This window comes from Gadus chalcogrammus, chromosome 2 (genome assembly GCF_026213295.1).
Source record: "Gadus chalcogrammus isolate NIFS_2021 chromosome 2, NIFS_Gcha_1.0, whole genome shotgun sequence".
NCBI classification, from domain to species: Eukaryota; Metazoa; Chordata; class Actinopteri; order Gadiformes; family Gadidae; genus Gadus; species Gadus chalcogrammus.
The window spans coordinates 14015015-14037784 of record NC_079413.1 but is presented as its reverse complement, the minus strand read 5'-3'; the positions used below and the strand labels follow the sequence as shown (position 1 = coordinate 14037784).

Here is a 22770-nt window from a genome sequence, read left to right as displayed (position 1 = left end):
CAACAACATGTCACCATCAGCTTAAAGCAAAGATTACATCATCATAAAATCACCATCTTTAGGTTCTACTTCTCTTTTGTTTGTGTACCACATCCTGTTCTACTATATAGGTTCAACTATCAGGCACGGCATCAAAAAATACATGTGCCCAAAGAAAGAGAGAAAAAAATAAACATATACAGGTAGGTAATTACAGAGAAAGACAATCAAAAAGGTATAATTCACCACCATTTAACAAACCAACCATCTCTGGTTTTGCTGGTAGGCAGGTTGCATTTTGAGAACCTGATTAGATTTTTTTTTATGTCGGGGGGATTTTCTTTTTCGCAACAAAGCGTCATGAGCTCCCGAGCATGAGCTTTGTGACTGGAAGAGAACCGCCAACATCTGAGCCAGAGAACAAGGTTGCTCAGAGCGCGCCTCCACTATTAATAGCCTTGGGCACGCTGTCACTTAAACCGGTACGGTATCGCCTCGTGCTGCCAGATAACGCACGCACACACGCATCCAAACACACACACGCACACACATACACACACACACACACACACACACACACACGCACATTTATAAACTTTTTTCTTGACGACCATACAGTGGAGAACAGCTGAAGACCTGTTATTCTGTCATTGATACCTCAACACTGACTTCAATGAAACCGCATCCCCCAACGTCGTTAGATATCCATTTAGGAATCCATTTCCTAACTCTGAAACTGAATATACTGATTCATACGATGTCTCGTATCTGAGAATGGAAATGTGTTCCAGGCGGGTGGGTAGTCTGGGTTAGAAGTTGAGCGGATTGTGAATTGTAGTTGAAACCACGATCAGTGCCTCAGTGGTATTCCGAGAGATAGGGGTGCTCTATATATAGCCAAGATCGTACAAATGAACAACAAAACATTGGACATGCATCTGCAGGAACATAACTCCTCAAAGGTTTCCTGCATATAATATTACTTAGGAGTATTAACAATCCTGTAAAAAAAAAAAAAACTCCCCCACCCAAAAAAAGTTTAGAGATGAAATGTTTAGAGAGGCCATTTGGATTTCACTTGGGTAAGTTAATTTCTAAAGGTGTGACATTATTAATTCAATTGAATGGAATTACCATTCCAATTTAGGCAAAGGGGAATACAAATATAAAGCATCTGCCCCATTGCAGCTGCATAAGAGTGTAGGGAAGGACATAACACTGTGATGTTGACTGTAACTATGTAACTTGGCCAACCTGGTGTGTCTATATGACAACATTGTCGTATAGACACACCAAGACAGGTACACAGAGCGTGCATGCCACTGGTTACACCCAATGTTTAAACGACCTTTTAGCATGAGCAAGTTTCTTCTCAGCCAAACAACATAGTGTCATGAGAACAGAGAGAGACAGGAGAACAGACAGACACAAAAGTCGTTCTCCACCTGTCACTTTAAGTTCAGACAAATTTTGTTGAAAAGTTGGCCCGTTTCATCAACAGTGTTTCATGAGGCAGAGATGCAATGTTGACCCTTCAGTCTTTTTTCTGGCCATGTATGATCCTGTACTGAGACAGTAACTTCAACTGAGAAATTACAGGAAGTCCCTAGCAAGTTGTCGACTGGTGATAAGCCGTGCACTGTAAGTGAAGAGAAGATGGCGGAAAAAGATCAAGGCTCCCCCCGCCGTCATTGACTCCACGACCTGTCTGGTCTGGAAAGGTCCCTGAAACCCGTTGGCTGTTGTCTTACAACACAGACAAGATACATTTTACCAAGGGTAAAGCCTTTTAGAAAAGTGTACTTGATGTGATTTTTTGTTCACAGTCCTTACTTCAAAACAATGCAAGTATACTTGTAATGTGCCAAGTATCAGGTCGTGGAGGCCTGTGTCAATTTAGCCTGCTTGTTAGTTGCTTGGAAGTCCAAAAGCAGAGGCGCCTACGGAAGTTGTGACAGAGAATACCATTAAAAAGTACTCTGTATTCTGTCCTGTGCACAACCTTCCCCCACAGAGTTTACATCAAGGCGTACAGACCGGCAGACCAAGCGCATCCTATCAGCAGTTCAATCCACTTTATGCTACATTGACTTGTCTTTGTGGCATGAGATGGATTAATGTGCCAATATCCTTTGGTCTGTAATGTCTATGAACTGTTAAAATTGTCAAAACGTCATTTTCTCATCCCAGTCTCAATTGAGGAAAGAGTTGAATACCTCTGATGATTGTCAAAGGAAACACCTTTCAAGCAATCTTAAGGGTCCAAGCTCACAATGACTAAGCAACATTCTGCTGGGCCTTGAGAAGACTAGAGATGTTCATGCATGGGTGGATGTTTTTTAGAAACCTGCCCACTCCTTCCTGGATGTTAACTCGTTTTTAAAGGGTTTTCTGCAGGTCACAAATACGTCCTTTTGCACATTTTTGAATACAAGACCAATTTCCAACAGGGGCCAAACATTTGCGGCTCTTTGCGGGTGTTTATTCTTGGTGGCGAAAGCGCTCCCCTCCGCCCCATTCATAGCAACACTGTTTCCACTGCAACCGCTGAGGAAAAAGGTTGAGGGCTGTGAGCCCTACATGGGCGCAGGCGTAGATCTACAGGAAAGGACGGGATGGAATGGTGAGGAAAGCTGAGGAAGAACCCCTGGAGAGCAGCGAGCCGCTCCAGTGAACCTTCATGTGGTGCCTCAGGTTGGACCTGGAAGAGAAGCGCTTGTCGCACTGCTGGCAGGAGAAGGGCTTCTCCTTGGTGTGGATTCTCCGGTGGCAGATGAGCGCGGTGGAGACGCGGAAGGACTTGCCGCAGTCGGGGCACTGGTAGCGCTTGGGCTCCGTGTGGATGCGCCGGTGGTTCTTCAGGGACATGAGGTTGGGGAACTCCTTCTGGCAGGAGTTGCAGAAGTAGGTGCCCGTCTTGTGGCTGTTCTTGTGGTTGAGCAGGGAGCTGGCGTGGCGGTAGGCGCGTCCGCACTGGTTGCACACATAGTTCTTGGAGCTGCTTGTGGAACCCACCGGGCTTAAGTCTGGGGAAAGGAAATACGAGTTACTGGCTAAATAATACTAATTTGACCTTGAAGACAATGGGCTGCATCAAAAAAAGTTGTCCGTTTTAATGTGGGCATTAGATGACCACCTGTTTGAAAGATAGTCCTGATGTTGAAAATAATTCCAATACCAACTGAGATTAAAAAAGTGAGGAAGTGTAGTAGGACAGTAGAATGAGCTTCAATTCCTATCTTGCCATTTCTGGTTTGACATCACAATGAAATCACAGAAACATGGGAAGGTCAGTGGGCAAACAGCTACTTTCTGGCGAAATAATTTGGTTCTAATGGCTACAGAATGTATGTAGTAAATAGGAAACAAGCATAGGCACAAGGAAGAGAAAAGGAGGAAAACAAGATTTAGGAGAGGGAGAGGCAACTCGGCGCCAACTGATTGTAACAGGATTGTTGTCTTCTCTTACATTAGGTTTCTTCTACTAAGTGTGTTGTTCTACTTTCATTTGATTGATCATGAACATATATTTCTAGAAAAGTAATATTTCAAGAGCTAAACATTAGAGGGTACCTTAAGTAACGTAGACATTCCATTTTCAATAGTTGATTCCTGTTAAGAATACTTAAAGATGCTGTAGGTACGATATGAGTTATAATACAAGTGAAATATGGTAGAAATGGCAATGACAACCATCAGCTATTTGTCAGTGAAATACCCTGTAAGAATATCGGTTTTCAAGTTGATTGATTTTAGACTGCTCCCGGCTAATTTCTGCCCAATCAGTGAATCTGTTCCCTTTTTGGTTCGGGAATACATATTTACTGACAATCACATTCAGGGGATGACATTATCTCGATGGTGGAGAAACATACAGAGGGAAGAAGTAGAGAGGGGGGATGGTTTTTCTTGGGTAGTTTATTCATTCCACTCCCTTTACAACTCTAAACTCTAACCTACAGCACCTTTAATTAGCTTTCTCTCACCAGAAAACCCAAATGACCAAATAAACTATGCTAGCATTTGTCAAGTTATGTTTGAACACACAGCGTTAATAACAAAATGTATTTACACAACAAGAAACAATATTAACAGTGGCAAGATACAGCTCATAGTATTTCATTATGCAACAATACCATTTCCATATACCAATACCAAGCATAGTGGGTATACCAATACCAAGCATAGTGGGTAACACTGTACATAAATTACAAAACAGAATTACTTCAATCTCTAAACCCTCACATTTTAACTTGTTTCTTTTACTTGTAACTCAAATCTTGATTTGTCCCTCATCAGCTGGGGTGCATTTTGGATTTGCATGATTTAGTTTAATTATCGCCCCAGAAATGCATCCAGCCATCTATCAAAAGATAGCCATTTGACTACATTTTGCTGAATTTAGTTTTGATCTTAGCTCTCAAAGACAACTTCTTAGTGTTCATTATTTAACAGTCCCATTAAGATAAAGTCAGCAAAAGCATTAACCCACTTGATAAGCCTAAAATCAAAGTCTGAATGACCAGAATCTTACAGATAGCCTAATATATATTTCTTGATATAAGCTCCATCAACATTCTTGTCCAGCAATAGTATACAATCACTGTTTAAAAAAAAACACCGTCAAGAGTAGTTCCAAGGTTTAATAACATGATTAATGTACAATATCTGTGTAATATTCTAAAAAGTAGCAAGGGGGAATTCTTTAATTTGGAACACGGTCAGTAATTTGTCAGGCTTTGTCCCCTGGGGCTAGCTGAGAGCAGGATACATTATAGGAGCTTTTGAATCAAATGGTTGATAGGATTGGGCAGAAAGTATAAAATACTAATAGCGGCTCAATTCAACTTTCATCTTTAAAACTCGAATGCATTATCCCACGTATGGTTTCAATCTACAAGAAAAATTACCTATGGCAAGTATTTAAACCAAGAATGAACAATGATGCCATTACATTTATTCTAGTCATGCACCACATTAGTAAGCCTTTTACGGCTTATAATTAACAGTTTAGAGAATTGAGTACCTTCTACTAGTGTATGGTGTGCTTCAGTCTTTTCAAATCTTAAAAAAAAAAAGAGTGCGACCAGGACCCCCACCCCTCCTAAAGAATGCAGACCCGTCTAGTACAAGAGGGGGGCTTTCTGGCTGCATCTATCTGTGACACATAGTTTGGCTCAATATCACACACACACACAACTCAGTTTGGAAAAAATGTACTAATCTTTTAAATAGTGTAATTTGGAAGTTCTGTCTATTGAATACCATCGATTTAATCTTTTACAAATAACATTTTAGATACTAGTGAGTTTTACTTGATTATATTTTCCTTGAACTGAAAATATATTTTTCATCAGGTCTACTGTTAAATGTGTTGAACCAAGTAAAAGGCAAATAAAAAAGCAAATAGATAGACAATAACCTCCACTGTTTTTTTCTTCATCTATTTATTTTCAGGACTCAGCAGTAAGGGTTATAGTATATGGACAAGGTTTTTTTTGTTAAGAAATGAATTATCAAAACATAGTTTATAAAAGTGTATAGTAAGCATTACATATATATATATGCATGAAAACAAAATAAAAAGTTAGAACTTTAAACAAAAACGGTTATATTTGTTCCAAAACCAAACCTTTTTTACTCTCCTTAAAACGATTTGAAATGCCGACCATAAAAGTGTCTGCTCCGGTGGGGGGGGGGGGGGGGGGGGGGTTATAGTTTCAGAGAATGTAGTCATTTCTGTGTTTCTAGATCATATTGACTCCTACAGCACTTTAAATGGTCACTCAACGTTTCGACTACTAGCACCAGTGCTCCTGCGACGTCCAAACTGACTCGTGTCTCCATCACACATAATCAGGCTCTCACACACACACGCTCACACACGCGCACACTAAAAACCTAATAAATACAAGAGGCTACTGTAAAACGTCAAATGATTAACATTAAAACGGAACAAGGTAACCGGGATGTCCCTTTTGAGTGCGACTTTGACTAGTGTGTGAAGCAGGACGTGGTTGTGTGAAGGGCTTTTTAGGGTTCCACGTTCCCGCAACGCAAGGGGGTTACGGACCCTGCTTGCGTTCACCGCAAGGGCCTGACGTGCGCCTCCCAAAAATTGTAACCTTTCCGTTGACACCCAGGATTTCTTTTAAAAACAAGGAGACAATATTCTTGGAACGAGCAAAGTGTTCATTTTGGGAGTCCATCTTGGTTGGCTCCATGTCCAGAAGGGGGAGGAAGAGGAGGTGAGTGGCAAAGGGGGAGCAGAGTGGGGGGGGGGGGGGGGTTAGGGGTGATTTCAACATCAACACAGCTCTAAACTCACATCCTAAAGACTAGCGCCGCCCAATACAAGTGTTAATAACCATCATAATATAAATAAATAAATGCATTACTACAATGATCTGTCGACTTTTTTTTTTTCTTTTTATAAAAGAGGTTCTGTAGATAATACAGTCAGAAGAACGCTTACAATACAGGATAAAACAAAACAAAAAAGAATAACGCAGGCACGGTGCCCAACAATATACAATTTTTCTGCAATTGTTTTTACTCACTTTTTCATTTTGATACTTTTTTTTTTTCTTCCTTTTTTTGTGTGGTCACCACAACCTATGGACTATACAGTTTTAGCTGGTTCCACTGTGTGGTTTTGTACAGTACAGGTTCTAACCAGAAGAAAGTGTTTGAAGGAATACATGAGCAGGAGGAGTAGATGCAGAGCAAAGAAGATAGTGTGATGTCATAAAGAGGCAGCCAATCAGAGATTCAGGCTGTGGTCAGAAGGGAGACCTACAAGGCTTTGAAGCTCATCTTCGTACTGCAAGAGACCCAAACACACACACACACACACAAACACACAAACGGACAAAAACACATACATACAAATTAAAAAGGGTTATAAACTCAGAGACCAGGTGTGCCGACACACTGTTCAGTCTCAGAGTAGTTACCAACTCGCGAAAAAACTGGTTAAAAAGTATAAAATTAAGAAATAAAGTCACCGTCAAATATACACATGCTCACAACAGCACCAACATTGGTTAAGTATTGCTCACACTTCAAAAAAAAAAGACCGGGTTTCAATATATATCCGCAAAAGAAAAAAAGGAAACAACTCGTCAACTCTAAACAAAACATGGTTTAACACAGTGACAAAAGGCCACGAGAAGACTTCATCGAGAATAACCAAACAAATCCTAACAGTTTCACAATAGTCATCGCAAGTATGGGATGAGGTGGAACAATGCATGGAGAGAGCAGAGAAAGCAGTTTCGAACGGCCATATCAGCTCCATGGGATTGCGACGGACATATAACACCTCTGTTGCTAAGGGATTTTTTTCCTCTAGACCTGTGAAGAGCCCGCCCCTTTATCCATCTGACCAATGGAGTTGCCGTGTCGCTTTGCTGGTCCCAAACCTGCCCGACCTGGCTGTCAATCAGTCCATTAGTCAAGTCAACTGAACAGGAAGCATATTACTTTGACGTCTCATTTTTTTCCGTTTTCCTATTACACATCAATGTGTAACATTGTTGTTTCAAAATGAGGGATGTGGTGAAGAGGCTTTAATGGGGGGCCCTCCAAATATGACCATTTCCCCGATCCTCCTAGAAATAGGATCCAAGAACTCTGGCTCTACAGGGCAACCCATCGTAGGGATTAAAGGCAGATGTAGAAGAAAATATCAGTCCATGTAGTTGTGTCAATGAACTACACGTCAACCGTCTACAGTCTATCTGCCCGTCAGTCAGTCCACCCTACTGTCAAGAGAAAGCAAAGAAGCGCAGTTCTAGAGCCCTGTTCATTTAGTAACAAGGCAGCTACGCGATCACAGGCCGGGTAAAGCAAACAAATCAAGGTGAGTGTGTGTGTGTTTGTATGCATCCTCCATTTTGAGTCCTTTCTCTCACCCACTTGTTTAATGGCGTCCATTTTGGGTTGTCCCCCTGCTACATTGTGTCTGCGCGTGTGGCATGCAGGGCCAAGACTATGTGCCATGCAACCTGTCCTTCAGACACACCGACTCTTACACCGCAGCCGTACATGGAAATGGAGCAGGATGAGCACACAAGAGGAACAACAACATTTGTTTGGCACCTCCAGATACCTTGGCATTCGATTAGTTCCCTCTCTAAGCCCCGCCCTCTCGAGCCATTCCTCTAGCTTGACCCACCCATATCCCCCAAGCCCTAAAAAAAGCCTATATAAAGGGGCCGCTGGGCATACCCAAGAAGTTGGGCGCACCCATGGACATGGAAGGGGGCGCCGTGGAGCCGCTCCAGTGAACCTTCATGTGGTGCCTCAGGTTGGACCTGGAGGAGAAGCGCTTGTCGCACTGCTGGCAGGAGAAGGGCTTCTCCTTGGTGTGGATTCTCCGGTGGCAGATGAGCTGGGTGGAGACGCGGAAGGACTTGCCGCAGTCGGGGCACTGGTAGCGCTTGGGCTCCGTGTGGATGCGCCGGTGGTTCTTCAGGGACATGAGGTTGGGGAACTCCTTCTGGCAGGAGTTGCAGAAGTAGGTACCCGTCTTGTGGCTGTTCTTGTGGTTGAGCAGGGAGCTGGCGTGGCGGTAGGCGCGCCCGCACTGGTCGCAAACATGCGACTTTATGACCCCGCCGTGACCGCCGCGACCACGAGCCTTGTTCATACCGTGGGGGTTGAGGCCCTGCGCCTGCATCAGAGTGTGGTCCAGGCCCGAGCCCCAGCCCAGCTCCTGGGAGCCTCCCGGCCGGGGCTGCTGGGATCTGGGCTGGCGGGGCTGAGGGGCCTGTCCGTGGCTGATCTCCATGTGGAGCCGGAAGCTGGCCTGCGTGGGGAAGGAGCGCTGGCAGGAGCGGCAGGTGAGCTCCCGCTGCTTCTGGTGGACACGGCGGTGGTTGTAGAGCTGGGAAGAGACGCGGAAGGCTTTGCCACAGTCGTGGCAGCGGTGGCGACGGGTCTCGGAGTGGATGCGGCGGTGGTTCTTCAGGGCGAGCAGATTGGAGTAAGTCTTGAGGCAGACGGCGCAGTGGTAAATTCCGACGGTGTGGGTGTTCTTGTGGTTGAGGAGGGAGCTGGCATGACGGTAGGAGCGGCCGCACTGATCACATCTGTGCAGGGACAGAAGAGGAAAACGCCAGAGGAGAAAGGAACAAGGATTTAGGAAAGGGGGAGGAAGATGCAGAAAGACGAGGAACAAGGGTTGGGGGGAAGGGGAGAAAGGAGAGATTAGAAACTGATCCTGGATGCTTTGATGTCACCAATCTAAAGTTGGGTTACGGTTTATTACTGGTTACCACTTTGTTAGTATATATTAGGTTGTAGTTAATATAAGAACATAAATTTTCTAGATCTATATATTAACAAAAAAAAAGTATCTACATCTCATACATACATACAAACATACAGGTATATGATCTGAAATCCGGCTTTAAAACCATCAAGAAGACTACTAAAAGTGGTGTACCATTTTAACGCTAGTTACTAGACAAGGTAAGAATACTGGTGGGTGGGAGGGGAAGTGCAGGAAAGACGCTATGGACAGACGTTGGAATTTGGGAGGCATCTATTGCTTCCTGCACTGCACAAATGGACGCAAACTTTGTTCACAGCTGAAACCACCATGTTGAGTACAACAATCCAAAACAAGATCAGTCACAGCCTGCTTTTCGGTGAATGCCAAATTTGACAACGTAACGATACAAGGAAATCCCATTAGAAACACTAACAGTGGCCATATGGTGGGAAGTACAATAATACTCATCAATTGCTATCTGGAAACCAAGAGGATTATCTTCACCTAATCATGTGCAGTGCAGCTAGCTCAAAATACTTCCCTTCCATTCCTTTCATTTAGGTCAAAATCACAATTGCCAAAAGCTCAGACACATAATTTGGCCCTAATACAGTCTCTGTTCTAATATCTGGCCATTAAAATAAAGCTACGAAAAGGACAACAGTCAATCACAAACAAAACACTACAATCAAATTCATAACAAGTACAGGGAACACAGAAAACATTACTTTTACTTAATGTGCAACTTAACTTAATGTTGGTGTCAAATAGTGAAAAGTTATACATCTAAATATAGAAAATGTTTGATTGTAGATAACCTAGGAAAAAAAAAACTAAATGTGTGATATATTCTCACTGAAAGCAAACAGGGTTGACTTATCTGGTCTCTCCACTAATTCAATTTGTCCAAACTTCAGAAAAATCCGAATTCCGGCACGCGTATGGTCCCAAGGAAGCCGGATTGGAGATCATATACCTGTAATAGACATGTACAGACCTAAATTGATCTTCACTATTTTTTTTTGCTTTCAAGTTCGGAGAATCACAAACAACTGACGAGAACTCACGTGTACCGACACTCTTCGCCCTCTCCTGCGGGTGCAGCGGCCTTCCTCCTGCCTTCCATGCCTACCTGGTTGTCCCCGCAGCGGTGCCTAGCCAGGCCCGATCTCCCCTGGAAACTCTTCCCACAGCTCGGACAACCAAAGGGTGTGGCACCCTCCTCGTGGACCTTCTGGTGGTTGCGGAGGAATCTGGCCAGCCGGAAGGCTTTGCCGCACGTGTGGCAGATGTGCTTTTTCCGCTGCGTGTGGATGCGCATGTGGTTGCGCAGGGCCATGTAGTTTGTGTACGGCTTGTCGCAGAAGTTGCAACGGAAGTCGCCCGTCTTGTGGGTGTGCTTGTGGTTCAGCAGGGAGCTGGCATGCTTGTAGGCGCAGCTGCACAGGTCACAGGCGTAGGGCCTCTCGTCAGAGTCAAGGTCCACACTTCGGCCCTCCAAGCTGAGGTTGGAGCTATTGACGGAGGCGGAGGAGGAAGGCAGGTGTTGGGCCGGGCAGTCGTGGGCCGCTAGCTCGTCGGCTGTTGCGTAACCTTCGCAGCAGCCATCACACTCAAAATCCATCTGGACTCCCGGACCCTGGGGCCCCTTGCAGAGGCCTGCGGTGTTGTGGGTGGCAAGCTGTTTCTGAGTGCGGAAGCCCTTGCCACACTCCTGGCAGTTGTGCTTCTTCTGGGCGAAGTGGAGACGCAGGTGGTTTTTCATGGCCAGCCGATTGGGGTATGTGGAGTTGCAGACATTGCAATGGTATTCCCCGATCTTGTGGAGGTTTTTGTGGTTGGCCAGACTACCTGCATGGCGGTATGTCTTTCCACACTCGTCACAGGCAAAGGGACGGCGCCCTCCCTCAGACTGATCAAATTTCTGGGGCCTAGATGTTCCTGCTGAGGAGTAGGGTTTCTTGAAGCCTTGCTGGGCATTGGCATATTTTACCCCCATTCCGTGGCTCTTGGAGGACTCGCCTCTCATACTCTGCATTTGGGATGTTCCAGCTTGCTGGAAGCGGGATCCATTGGGGCCAGTGCGGATCAGGCCCTTGGCCCGATGCTCTTCATGGAGACGCAGGTGGTTGATAAGTTGCTTTTGGATCTTGAAAGCCTTACCACATTCCTCACACTTGTGCCTGCAGCAAGCAAGAGGCAGAGATAAGAAAAATTAGGAAACCACATCAAAGTATAATGCATTCAATAATATTTTGAGTATAAGCCATAAACAAGCCTCAGATTAACCACAAACCTTCCAGTCCCTTGGTCAAAAGGTATGTTTTAGAAAGTAAATGTGTAACTTTGTAAACTTAAAGGCGAGTTATACCACTGTACTAATTACATTATAAAATACAGTGGAGTCATCATTCTGAATATTAAATTGTATAATGTCTCCGTCTAACATTTTCAAGGCAGAATAAATGCTGAATGCTAGGGAGAAACAAGAACGTACCTCTTCAAGTCAAAGTGGGTCCTTTGGTGATTCTTGAGTGCCAGCAGATTGTAGTAGCGCTTCTGGCACACCAGGCAGCGGAACACTCCAGTCTTGTGGGATTTCTTGTGGTTGAGGAGGGAGCATGGGTGCCTGTAACCTCGGCCACACTGGTCACATTTATGGGGCCTGTCGCCTTGTTCTCCCATCGACCTCCGGCCATCTCCTCCAACATCTCCGCTGCCGCCAGCAACCCCTCCACTGACTCCCTCTCCTCCAGACATCCTTTTGGCTCCGTTCAGGCCCTGCTTGCTCAGGTTCCCTGATCGGTTCTTGCCAGGGCAAAGGTGAGTAATCAGGTGGTGGCGGTCGGCAAAAAACATTCCGCAGTCCACGCAAATGTGATTGCGACCATCCATCTTGTCATTGCCGTTGGCAGCGGTGCTCACATTTGGCTGGGACTGGCGTTCTGCGGTCTGGGGCCCATGGATAAGCTGGTGATTCAAAAGGTCTTGCTTCCTAGAGAAACTCTGGCCACAGGTGGAGCAGATCATCCTCCATTCTTGTTCCAAGTTGGACGGCCCGGGTGTGGTTGGATTGTTGGCGTGGCTGCGGAGATGGCTCCGGAGGGCTCTGAGGCTGGCGTAATGGTTGCCGCACACAGAGCACTGGTATACCTCCCCGTCGTCTTCCTCTTTGTCATTGTTTCCCATCCTTTTGCCTCCACTCTGCGAGTACTGGCGCTGGCTGCTGCCCTCCTTCATGCTACTTGAGCCTCCGGATGGCAGAGATGTCCCACCGGGGCTGTGATAGTTCATGTTTCCCATGAAGCCATTGGACATGTTGCCCTGCGGTTGCTGCTGCTGGCCACGCCGGGGGCACATGTGGGACTTGATGCCTGATATGTCGCCATACATCTCGCCACAATCTGCGCACATATGCCGGTCTGCCTGGCGGTGTGCTGAGTTGCTTTGGGACAAGGAACCTCCATCAAAGCGGTCATGGAACTCTAAAGAGTCGAGTCCGCTGCTGTGACCTCCATCTGGTACAAAGTGGGCAGCATCACCTAGATTGCCAGGTAGTGAGATCGGAGTAGTGGCACCACTACCCTCTTGGACATAGCTATTCTGAGAATCTAAGGTCAGTGGCTCTGAAGACAGCCAATCATTGCTGTCATTGTTCAGGGGCTGGTTGGAGGGGCGGCCCTTGTGGCTACGTAGATGGCTGTGCAGAGCCGCTAGGTGAGGGTACTGCTTACAGCAGATGGTGCACTGGTAATGGCCTGTCTGGTGAGATCGCTTGTGGTTCACCAGACTCCCGGCGTGGCGGTAGCTTTTACCGCACTCGCCACACTTAAACCGGCGTTCTCCATCATCTGGGGAGTTGGCTTGTGGCACTCGTCCACCGGATGGCGATGATACTGAGCCTTGGGACCCTGAGCTCATCCCATCTGAGTTAAGGATGGCGCTCTCCTGACTGTGAGCACCGGGATGGGGGTCATGGGTCAAGTAGTGGACCTTCAGACTCTCGAGATCTGGATGGCCTGCGCCACAATATGCACAAGTATAGATGGGATTGTTGACAGGAGGGCCCATGATTGGATCATACGGGCCCCTTTTCTCACTTGGCAGCGGCGGCAGGGGCAGTGGGTCACCCAGGGCCGGGGTGTATGCCGGGGAGCGGACTGCACTCAGGTTGTGGGGCATGATGCCGGGGAAGCTGCGAGAGAGGCCAAGGGAGGACGAGGCTGCGTTGTGCAGCAGGATGTGCTCCTGGAAGTCTGCCTTGTTTGGCAGTGTAACTTGGCACAGGTGGCAAAAGCAGGAACCCCCGTCGTCGTTCTGGGACGACTGGTTGCTGCTGCCTCGCTCCGAGCTATGGAGGCTGCTACTGCTGCTCACCATGGATGCCCCGGGAGTCTTGAACTTGGAGTGGGTACGCTCGTGGCCGTTTAGCGCCGCCAGGTTGCTGAATTGCTTGAAACACACAGAGCACTTAAAAGTTCCTTGCTGGTGACACTTCTTGTGGTTCACCAGGCTACCGTGGTGGCGGTAGGTTCTGTCACACTGATCACACTTAAAGGGCCTGTCCCAGGCGTCGTCAGATCCCGGGGAGCCTTTTTTTCCGTGTTCCTCTGCCTCGTGGCTTTGCAGGACACTATGGGTTATGCCACTGTTGTTCAAATGAGTACGCCCAAAGTTTTCGGAGAGGTCCTGGGCAAGGCTGTAGTCCCTCTCGTCGTGGCCGCCGTCTTCGACTACCTCCTCACTCTCTTCTTCTGTCTGCGCACTACTAGGGGACAATGTATGGATGCGTAAGTGGTTTTTCAAAGCTACTGCGTTGGGTAAAGTACGGGTACAAACGGGGCACTGAAATGAACCTACTTCGTGAGATTTCTTGTGATGGGCTAAACTTCCTGCGTGCTTGTAAATTCTGCCACACTGCTCACACTCAAAACGTCCGGTCTCTTCCTGCTGATAATGTGCTTTCATATGTTCTAGTAGACTAGGTGTACTCGGGCAGACCATATCACACTCTTTACAGGGGAAACCCTTTGCACGGCTCATATCATGCATTGCCATAGTACTGTAATTCAAATTTGAAGGGAGAATCACAGTTCACAATGCAGTTATGAACAGTGATGAGGAAGAGGTGGGGGGAGGGGGGGGGGGGAAGAAGACTGTGGCTTAGCTGTTTAGCAGTGGGTGGTGGCAGCCATGTTCTCCCCAGAAGCTGGGTACAGGTTCAGCCAATCAAGGCCCTTCCTGGCAAGCAGGAGGTGGGCCTGGGGTCACAGCGGCCAATGAGGTAACACTGCAACAGAGGGGGGAAAAAAGCACTACTTTAAGTAATGAGAATTTCTTTAAGTTACATTGCTTAATCGAACGACACATTAAACCCATCACCTTTGTTGAACATTTAGCTGTTAAAAATGTACATTTTGTAATTAAAGCATCAGATTGTCCTCATACCTAGACCGTAAGAATACTCCAGCTCACAATGAAAGCTGTGGCTATGTTTACCTAGCCTAGAGGGCCACACCTTTGTTGATAGTGTAAAGAGAGCGGCGAGATCCCCCCCCCTATCCACTACAGCAGCGACAAAGGGCCAGATGTGTTACTGCCCATCCCCCATTAATGGTCAAACAGCTTAGTTAGGCAGTTGTTTATACTTAAAAACCTCCAACTGTTGAATTTGAGAGAAACACGTTTAGCCCTTATATTAACATATTCACTGTTCGACTATTAGTATTCATTTTTTAATCTGCAACATCCTCAAGCAACGCTATCAAATAAATATGTATGCAATAATATTGTTAAAATGCAATGCAAATCTGCTAAACGTCTAAACATTGACACATGGAACAGTGCTGTGGACATTGCCTTTTGGAAAAGATTGCAGATTAAAAAATATATATATTATATTCTGGATTCTCCTATCATGCCATTTCTTGAGCTACCCTATGCTCTGAACCCTCCCGCTCTTGGATTTTTAGGGCTTGTGGCTCCTAAGCTGGTGGCTCAATATTGACATACTGTGTTTGTTCCTGCCACCACGTGACTGCAAGACGCAGGGGGAAGGCAACTACACAGCCCTACATTTCTTCTCGCAATGGGTTAATATTCTGAACGCTATACCCGCTCATCCAGGGTAAATCACCAGGATCTGGATGCGACCATGCATACAACCAGCAGGAATTGTGTGTACATAATGAATCTGCTCTATTTAAATAAAATGTCTCATCTCAAAGCCCACAAATATACATAACGAGTAATCCCACGCTGAACAACTTGACAATTAATGTCGAGCACAATCAGATCTTAATGCCGGTTATTAAAACATTTAGACTGACTGTTTTGTTGCCAAGCAACCTCACAGCACATCAAGATTGTATAGCATAAACGAGTAAATGTCGCATATGTTGATGGTTAGTGGTCCCTCACAACACTTTCCTGACCCATTTGCAACAGCAACTTAAATGTATATAGATATCTAGTGCTTATAGATTATTGTGAATGTGATGGGCATGTCTATAATTCCCAGTTTAATTATAAATAGTTTGACCATGTGCTGGTCACTCTCGTCTCTAGGTCATTGGACATTTGACGTAACACCTTCAAACCTGTTTATTTTGGCTGGTGAATTTAGAAGACAAAATAGAATTCTGAGATGCCGTGTGCGTACTTCTACTCAGACTTTATTACTGCCCTCCAACATCCTGAATGTGAGGGAATCTCTAGCCGAGACATTGCAGGACGATTCATGAATATAAATGTGTAGTGCTAATGAACTAGCTCCAAATCTGATTAACAGTCTACGAAGGCCACCATTAATTGTCCAAATGTAATCCAATAAACAGGGTTAGGTTTGGTTACAAAATAAACTTGAGTAACACTTGAGTGGTGAACTGTACTTTGTCCATTGTAGACGGTTTGTGTGAATAAGCAACATGTTTTTTTTTACCATGACATCACCAGTTTTAATGTAACGCAGGTATCACATAGCTGCTTATCAATTTATAAACAATACATGTGGATTCAAGGTAAATGTGGTTCAAATCAAAAAAGACCAATTGGTGGTTGCACTTCTTAATAGATGAACTCATGGGTTTGAGTACATTGATAGTTACAATAATTTTCCCACAAGCATATTTCAGCTTTTACAATCAAGTTGAGTCTAGGCTAGTGCTTTTGGTAGAGATAACTGAAATAAACATCTGCCAGGTGTAGCTGTTCTGAAGAGATTTAAACCTAGTTTTCAAATGGCTGCCATGCCAGTTTATCTGCCATTGGCCCTTTCTTTAAAGGTTGACGCCTTGCTAATATGCCTTAATATGTCTATAGCTTGCTACAGGTTCTAATAGTGGCATACTGCACCCCTCCATCAGTCATTGACATGCCTAGTTTATCAGATTAGGAGTGACTTTACAAACCGAGTTTACTTCTACAGGAAAGATGCTGGTCAGTTAAAGCAGCTAATCACTACTGTACAGATTACAGGTAAAGTGTATACAAGATATAGTCAAAAGTTCAGAGCATGCTGACATGGAACAGAAGCAGATATTCATTTAAAATGTCATCCTGTTTCAGAAAATTCCTCAACTGATGGAGTGGGCTGTGCTGTGGGCTAGAGCTGCACTGCAAAGGAGGGCTGAAGGGTTTTCTATTCCTCAACAAATAGCTATCAAAATTAGCAATCCTTGTCCACGTTAGATGACCTCAGTTAACTAATATGTCAGATTAATGAGCCTCACCGCACAAACACTAATAATACAGGTATACTCTCGGACCGTTCGAGCAACAGAGAGGAATAGAGGGATAGTGTGATTATAGACATTGAGAGAGGGATAGTGTAAGTGAGAGAGAGATAGAGAGAAAGGGGATAGTGTGAGAAGGAATGAGAGAGGAGAGAAACAGTGTTTTACAGACAGCCTAAATTTGCGAAGTGTGTGAAAAAAAGGAGGGAAAAAATATTCACCAGCAGCTCAAAGCAAGGCCAGAGAGGAAAGAGAGAGAGAAAAAAAAAAAAGGTGTGGGAGAGGTTTTGATTGGCGGGATAGAAAATGGAGGGGCTGGGGGAGTGAGCTAGATGCAGAGAGGAGAGAGAGAGGAGAGCGAGGAGAGCTTGCGCACGCGCACACTCAGACACGTGCACACGTGCGCGTGCAGACAGAGCCAACAGGCCTTGATGTGCTGCAGCCTGGCAGGTAGGAGAGGGGGAGGGGGAGGCGAGAGGGGGAGGAATGGCCGACAGCCACATATTGTGTATGGACCAAACACTGGCTTTAGGACAGAAAATAAACAACGCAAACACACACTAGGCAGAAGACAGGGGTGAAGCCCGTCAGCCTATCATTACACCACAACATTGTTCATGTCATTAGGCATGAATCAATTAATGGTTGTTTCGGAATAATGAGGAATCATAGAAAACCAAATATATTTAATATGTATGCAGAATGAATGAATGAATAAGCCAGGAAGGGTTAAGCAACAATTCTTAGAGGTTAAGAGTCATAGTACTTAAAATCACTTCTCACCACTGTGGTTAATTCAAGCAAATCACCCTTATTCGACATTAGAAAATGAACTCGGACTTCATCTAAATAGTATTTCCCTAATACATCTATGCTATGCTGTAACCTCCACATACAGTTACAGGAATTATCTTTTACGAACTCTGGCCCTGAATACACCAAAATCTTCCACCCCAGACTGGGAAACCCACACAGCCTGCCATGGAGACACCTTTTCTGCATTCAAACACATTTTGCCCTCTGGAACGTTGGCACTGGGCCTGGAGAATGCCAAGATGTTTTTTCCTCTCCCCCGAAGACACATTTCAATATGGGTAAATAGGTGCCAGATTGATAGGGGGAAACCATGTCTTCTGTCTCTATTCCTCAAGAATAATAACCTGATTTCCATATCTCTACACCGTTTCTTCTACTTTTGCAGTAACGAATTCAACAGGTTACTTTTACCAGTCAAGCGAGCAGGAGCCTTCCGATATAGACTTCTAAACCACTTCACTCATTACCCTTTATACAAACTCCCTGCACTGCACTCATAACGAGACTCAGACATAAAATACGAAAATACCAGCCACTCAGACCAGGAGGCAGGATTAGTATCCAGAAAGCTGTAAATAGTTTAAACGACGTGTCTGAAGATGCTGAAACGACAGGCCTGGCTAACGTCTCACTTGATTACGTGCGGCAAAACATGTATGACCAAACACTACAGCCTATAAGGTCTATTAGGTCCACAGACCGTGAAGTTATTCTGGAGGTAGTCTGTTTTTCCCCCCGTTTTTGAAGCACCATCAGGGCGCTTTAGCAGAAAGAAAGTATCAACTCCAAATGAATGGATCCCAGGCAGAGTCCCCCCAACTTGTCTGGTTAAATGCTGTTCAGGTCACAGAAGACGTTTTCTAAAAGTTCCTCTGTCTACCAACCAAGTCAAGGCCACAAACATCCAGCCAAATGAAACGTCCCCGCCCATATACTACAAACTAAGTTTGAATAGTGTAAGCCATGAGATTTATCATTAACACATAAAGAAGTGTTAAATAATTTATGAATAAGTCAATCATTGAAGCAGTCTTTGTACATTTACATTGAGGGGCTTGTACCGTTTTTTGCTGGCTTGTACAAAGCACGATATTTGCCCAGAACTGCTTCAGAGAAAACCCTTTTTGTAATTACCAGAGAAAGTTAACAGACAAACAGCAACCTCCACCTCAGCAATAAAGTATTGTTTATTGTATGGTTGGCGTGGTATTGAATGGTATTGTTTTAACCAATTAAAAAATGCATTTAGCACTGTAGTCAATTTAGATTCTAACTGGTACTACTAAAGATCCATTTAAAAACAAAACAATTGAAACATAATATAGAATCGACAGAAAACACATTTCAATGCATCAGTTCAGCATTAAGTATTCAAGTTAATATAATGACTGGAGCAAATGCATCGACTTCAGGTGTTTGGCCTAGCCAAACGTTTCATTCAAAAACCAATCTAAACGAGCTCTACAAATACAATCAACCCAAAACCGGCTCAACTTCTATCCGTATTTCTTCAAGATAATGTAAAAAGGTTAGAATTAAACAAGGCTTTCTCGATTGTATTTCAATTAACTGAAAACCACAATTACTTAGCTACATTGCTTTTGAATTGTGATTATTCAAAACTAGGCTCTAATCATCAGCACGCCATTCCCTGTTAAAATAAACCGGTCCTGTTTCTGTTTACACATGCGTTGTTTTGATGCGAGTGTAAGCACTCTCCGGCTCAAACAACAAGAAATCAAATCGAACAAATTGATCCAAATTGACCTAGGCTATATATTTTTCGATGGTAATCGCTGTTTTTGCCCGGACGAAGTAAATAAAAACAAAGCTTCTGACCTTGGACCGTCTTTTCTATGCCGGGTTCAGCCCAGCATGTATTTGCCAGGACAAAAGCGGGGCATCTTTACCGCCGACATTTCCTTCGCCCACTCCCATAATTTCCAACAACTGCATAGTCGCGACCGTACATGAACTAATCCTAGTTCTACCCATTTTGTATAAAACAAGCTTCCCTCATTGTAATATTTGAATGGCGTTCACGGCGCTACGCAGTGAAGCGATAATATCCGAAGACCTCAACCCACTTTCACTGAGACCCCATTTTCATCGGAAAATGGCTTTCGAACAGCAAGCCATTTTCCCATGCTAACCAACCGGCTAACGCGTTAGCCTACAATGTTAGTTTTTATCTATGCAAACATTGTATGCTAGCTGGACTCATGGGTCGGGTGGGCGGAGGATATTTGACGGATGAGTAATATCTTGCAATCACGAGAATGAGTAACCCTCTGTCGACTGAATCACTTTCCAATAATACATTTTGTGGTCATCGGGTATAAACGCAAACTTGCAGGCTATGCGGCCGTCTTAGCACATAGCCAGCTAGCACCCCCCACGATGGTAAAAAGTGAGGAAAACGGAAGTTCCATATGTAATATAACTGCAATATAGTCCGACTTAAATGCAACAATTGTTCCATTTGCATGAAAAGAAGTGTCCATTTTTGTTTTAATCAACAGACAAATGAACCTGGAATAATTTTAACAATTGACTGCACGGCAAATACACATAGCATTGCCAGTTAGCCTAGCTAGCTGTAGCAACCCCGGGCTAGCCTGGACCGACACAAAGATCTCGACAAATATGCTACGGCCCATGGATGGAAAATCTCATTTTAGACGTTTAGCGCCTTCGACTTACCCCTCAGTTGGCCTTTGTGCCCACAGTGTGAACGATGCAAAATTTGGGAAAAACAGATTGTCTGAGTTCATCGATTAGACATGGTTGTTTTTCCAAATCAACAATCGACTTGAGTCCTTCGCTCTTTTTTCCACCGATTCAACATACTTCCTGCAAGCCTGGCCGCTAAGCGGGGACAGACGTGCTTTGGCGCGTCATCATGCGCAGAATACAATTTCAGCAGCCATGAAACATCTTATTCTTTCGAGTATTTTAACAGATCAATTAGTCAATTTAGCTTTAATTCCAAGTTCATACATCACTTGTTTACGTCCATTTTGCTCCTGCGCGGTGCATGTTAGTGCAAAAAAAAAAATCGAATAAATCAAACATCCACAGTTGGTGCAGCTCTAGTGTCCTAGCCACCGAGACATTTTTGGTACCTCGAGTCTCGGTTGATCTCGGGAAAAATAACCTTCTGAGATCATTTTATGAGGTGATGAATAGCCACTTGTCGTTTTCTTTTAGCCAAGCACAACAACTGATATAGCAATAGAGAAGGTTTACATTCATGAATCATACTAATGCATTTATCGCAGGCGTCGACGTTTCCAGCTGCATATGGATCGCATGTATTTTCATTAAAAAAATGTTTATTTTTCGTTGTTGTCGACAAATGTTGCATAACACCATTTATGACCAACCTTAAATGCCTTATAGCTTATCTAGCCCCGTGTAGTCCTACAATTGTCAATACCTATATTCTAATTTATACATTTTTAACGAAATTATATATGTTGTTTAAGCTTTTTTTGTATCAGAGTAAAAGCAATGCAGCTGTTATGAATTAACCGTCATTTCCCAATTTGATATAAATTAGGAATCATCAACATATAGCCCTATCCTGAATCCTGTAGGAGTGTAAAATGAATTATCCAGGGGGGTAATAGTTGGAGGCGTTAAGGTCCTAATGGACTACATGCAGGTCAGATATTTATAAACACTAACCCCACATATATTGGTGCCAGCATTCATTCATATCCCAATACTTTCTCCATCCCTTATCCAAAATGGTTCTTGTTGGTCCATCATCCATTGTTTTTGCTGCAAGGCTCTGTAATGTTTTGTGTAAACATAGGCAACCTTTGGCAACTCTCTCTCACAATTATTTGTGCAATATTGATTTTTTTACTTACTCATCTACATCTGAAGTGATTGAATGGAGAATAGCTTTCTCAACACGGGAAATAATTGGCAATAAATGAGATTATAAACCAACCTTAAGGTCAAATGCATGATACATCTTCTCATGTTACCTATGGCTCTTGTAACATTCGTAATCGGTCTAGTCCTGTCAAGAGCGACTATTAAATAGCTTATTACGTCATTGAACCTAGTTTATTGAACTGCAATAGGTTGACCTATATGAACGTTATGCACTGTTTATTAGGCATACCGTTTGAGCATCCATCATTTCTTGAGCAGCACAACAAAATGATTGTCATGATAATGAGGATGATGATGATTATAATGTATTATTAATAATCATAATTATACAAATACCATATCATGTTACAATTTGTATTATTATTGTTATTATGTACTTTTTACACTCCAATCCGCCGATAAAGCCTATTATTGTTCTAATGGCATGAAGTGTTAGAACAATGATTTAAAATGTCTAAAGAAACCCAAGTATTGATTTTCTAAAGGACCTCTACGCTGCAGAGCACTTCACTGGTGACTTGACCTTGGCTGAACTAAAGGCTGTTATTGGCATGAACTAAACAGTCAACTGCTTTCTTTGAAACATGTCATTCTGAGAATGTCATATAAAATACATGTTACCAGCATTACCTGCAACTCTAACGTAACATTACAACATTGCATTTAGCATTCACTATTTAATGAGTCAGCTAATTCTTCTGAGAACTGAATTATGGCTATCGGTCGTGTAGGGCTCTGAACAGCATGCAAAGGATTTCCCTTGAATGAATGAATGAATGAGTGCTAGGGTCACCCACTGCAGTTAGCTCATTAAAAGTGGGGGTTCCTAATTGGATAACTATATTAGCCCGTCATCTCTCTTGCCCCCCTCCCTCCAACAATCCTTTGTCTCTACCTCCCCACTTTAATTTTTGTTCTTGCTTGACCACCCTTACTTTCGATTTTGGACCCCCCCTCCCCCTCCCCACAGACTCACAGAAACAGACTCTCTCTCTCTCTCTCTCTCTCTCTCTCTCTCTCTCTCTCTCTCTCTCTCTCTCTCTCTCTCTCTCT

At 44.1% G+C, this 22770-nt stretch overlaps 1 protein-coding gene across 2 annotated transcripts; it reads right to left on the bottom strand.

Moving 5' to 3' along the window:
* Positions 1–1802: 1802 nt before the first annotated feature.
* si:dkey-89b17.4 (zinc finger protein 646) lies at positions 1803–20975 on the bottom strand. Of its 2 annotated transcripts, none has more exons than XM_056582175.1 (5): positions 19648–20975; positions 11757–14549; positions 10327–11442; positions 8212–9074; positions 1803–3005 (listed from the first exon to the last, which is right to left on the bottom strand). In XM_056582175.1, the coding sequence occupies exons 2-5, from the start codon at positions 14315–14317 to the stop codon at positions 2578–2580; spliced, it is 4968 nt and encodes a 1655-aa protein (XP_056438150.1). In that variant the 5' UTR covers positions 14318–14549; positions 19648–20975; the 3' UTR covers positions 1803–2577. The 2 variants fall into 2 exon arrangements, with proteins under 2 accessions (XP_056438150.1, XP_056438139.1); XM_056582164.1 differs by having other exon boundaries at positions 20512–20975.
* Between the last annotated feature and the right edge of the window lie 1795 nt (positions 20976–22770).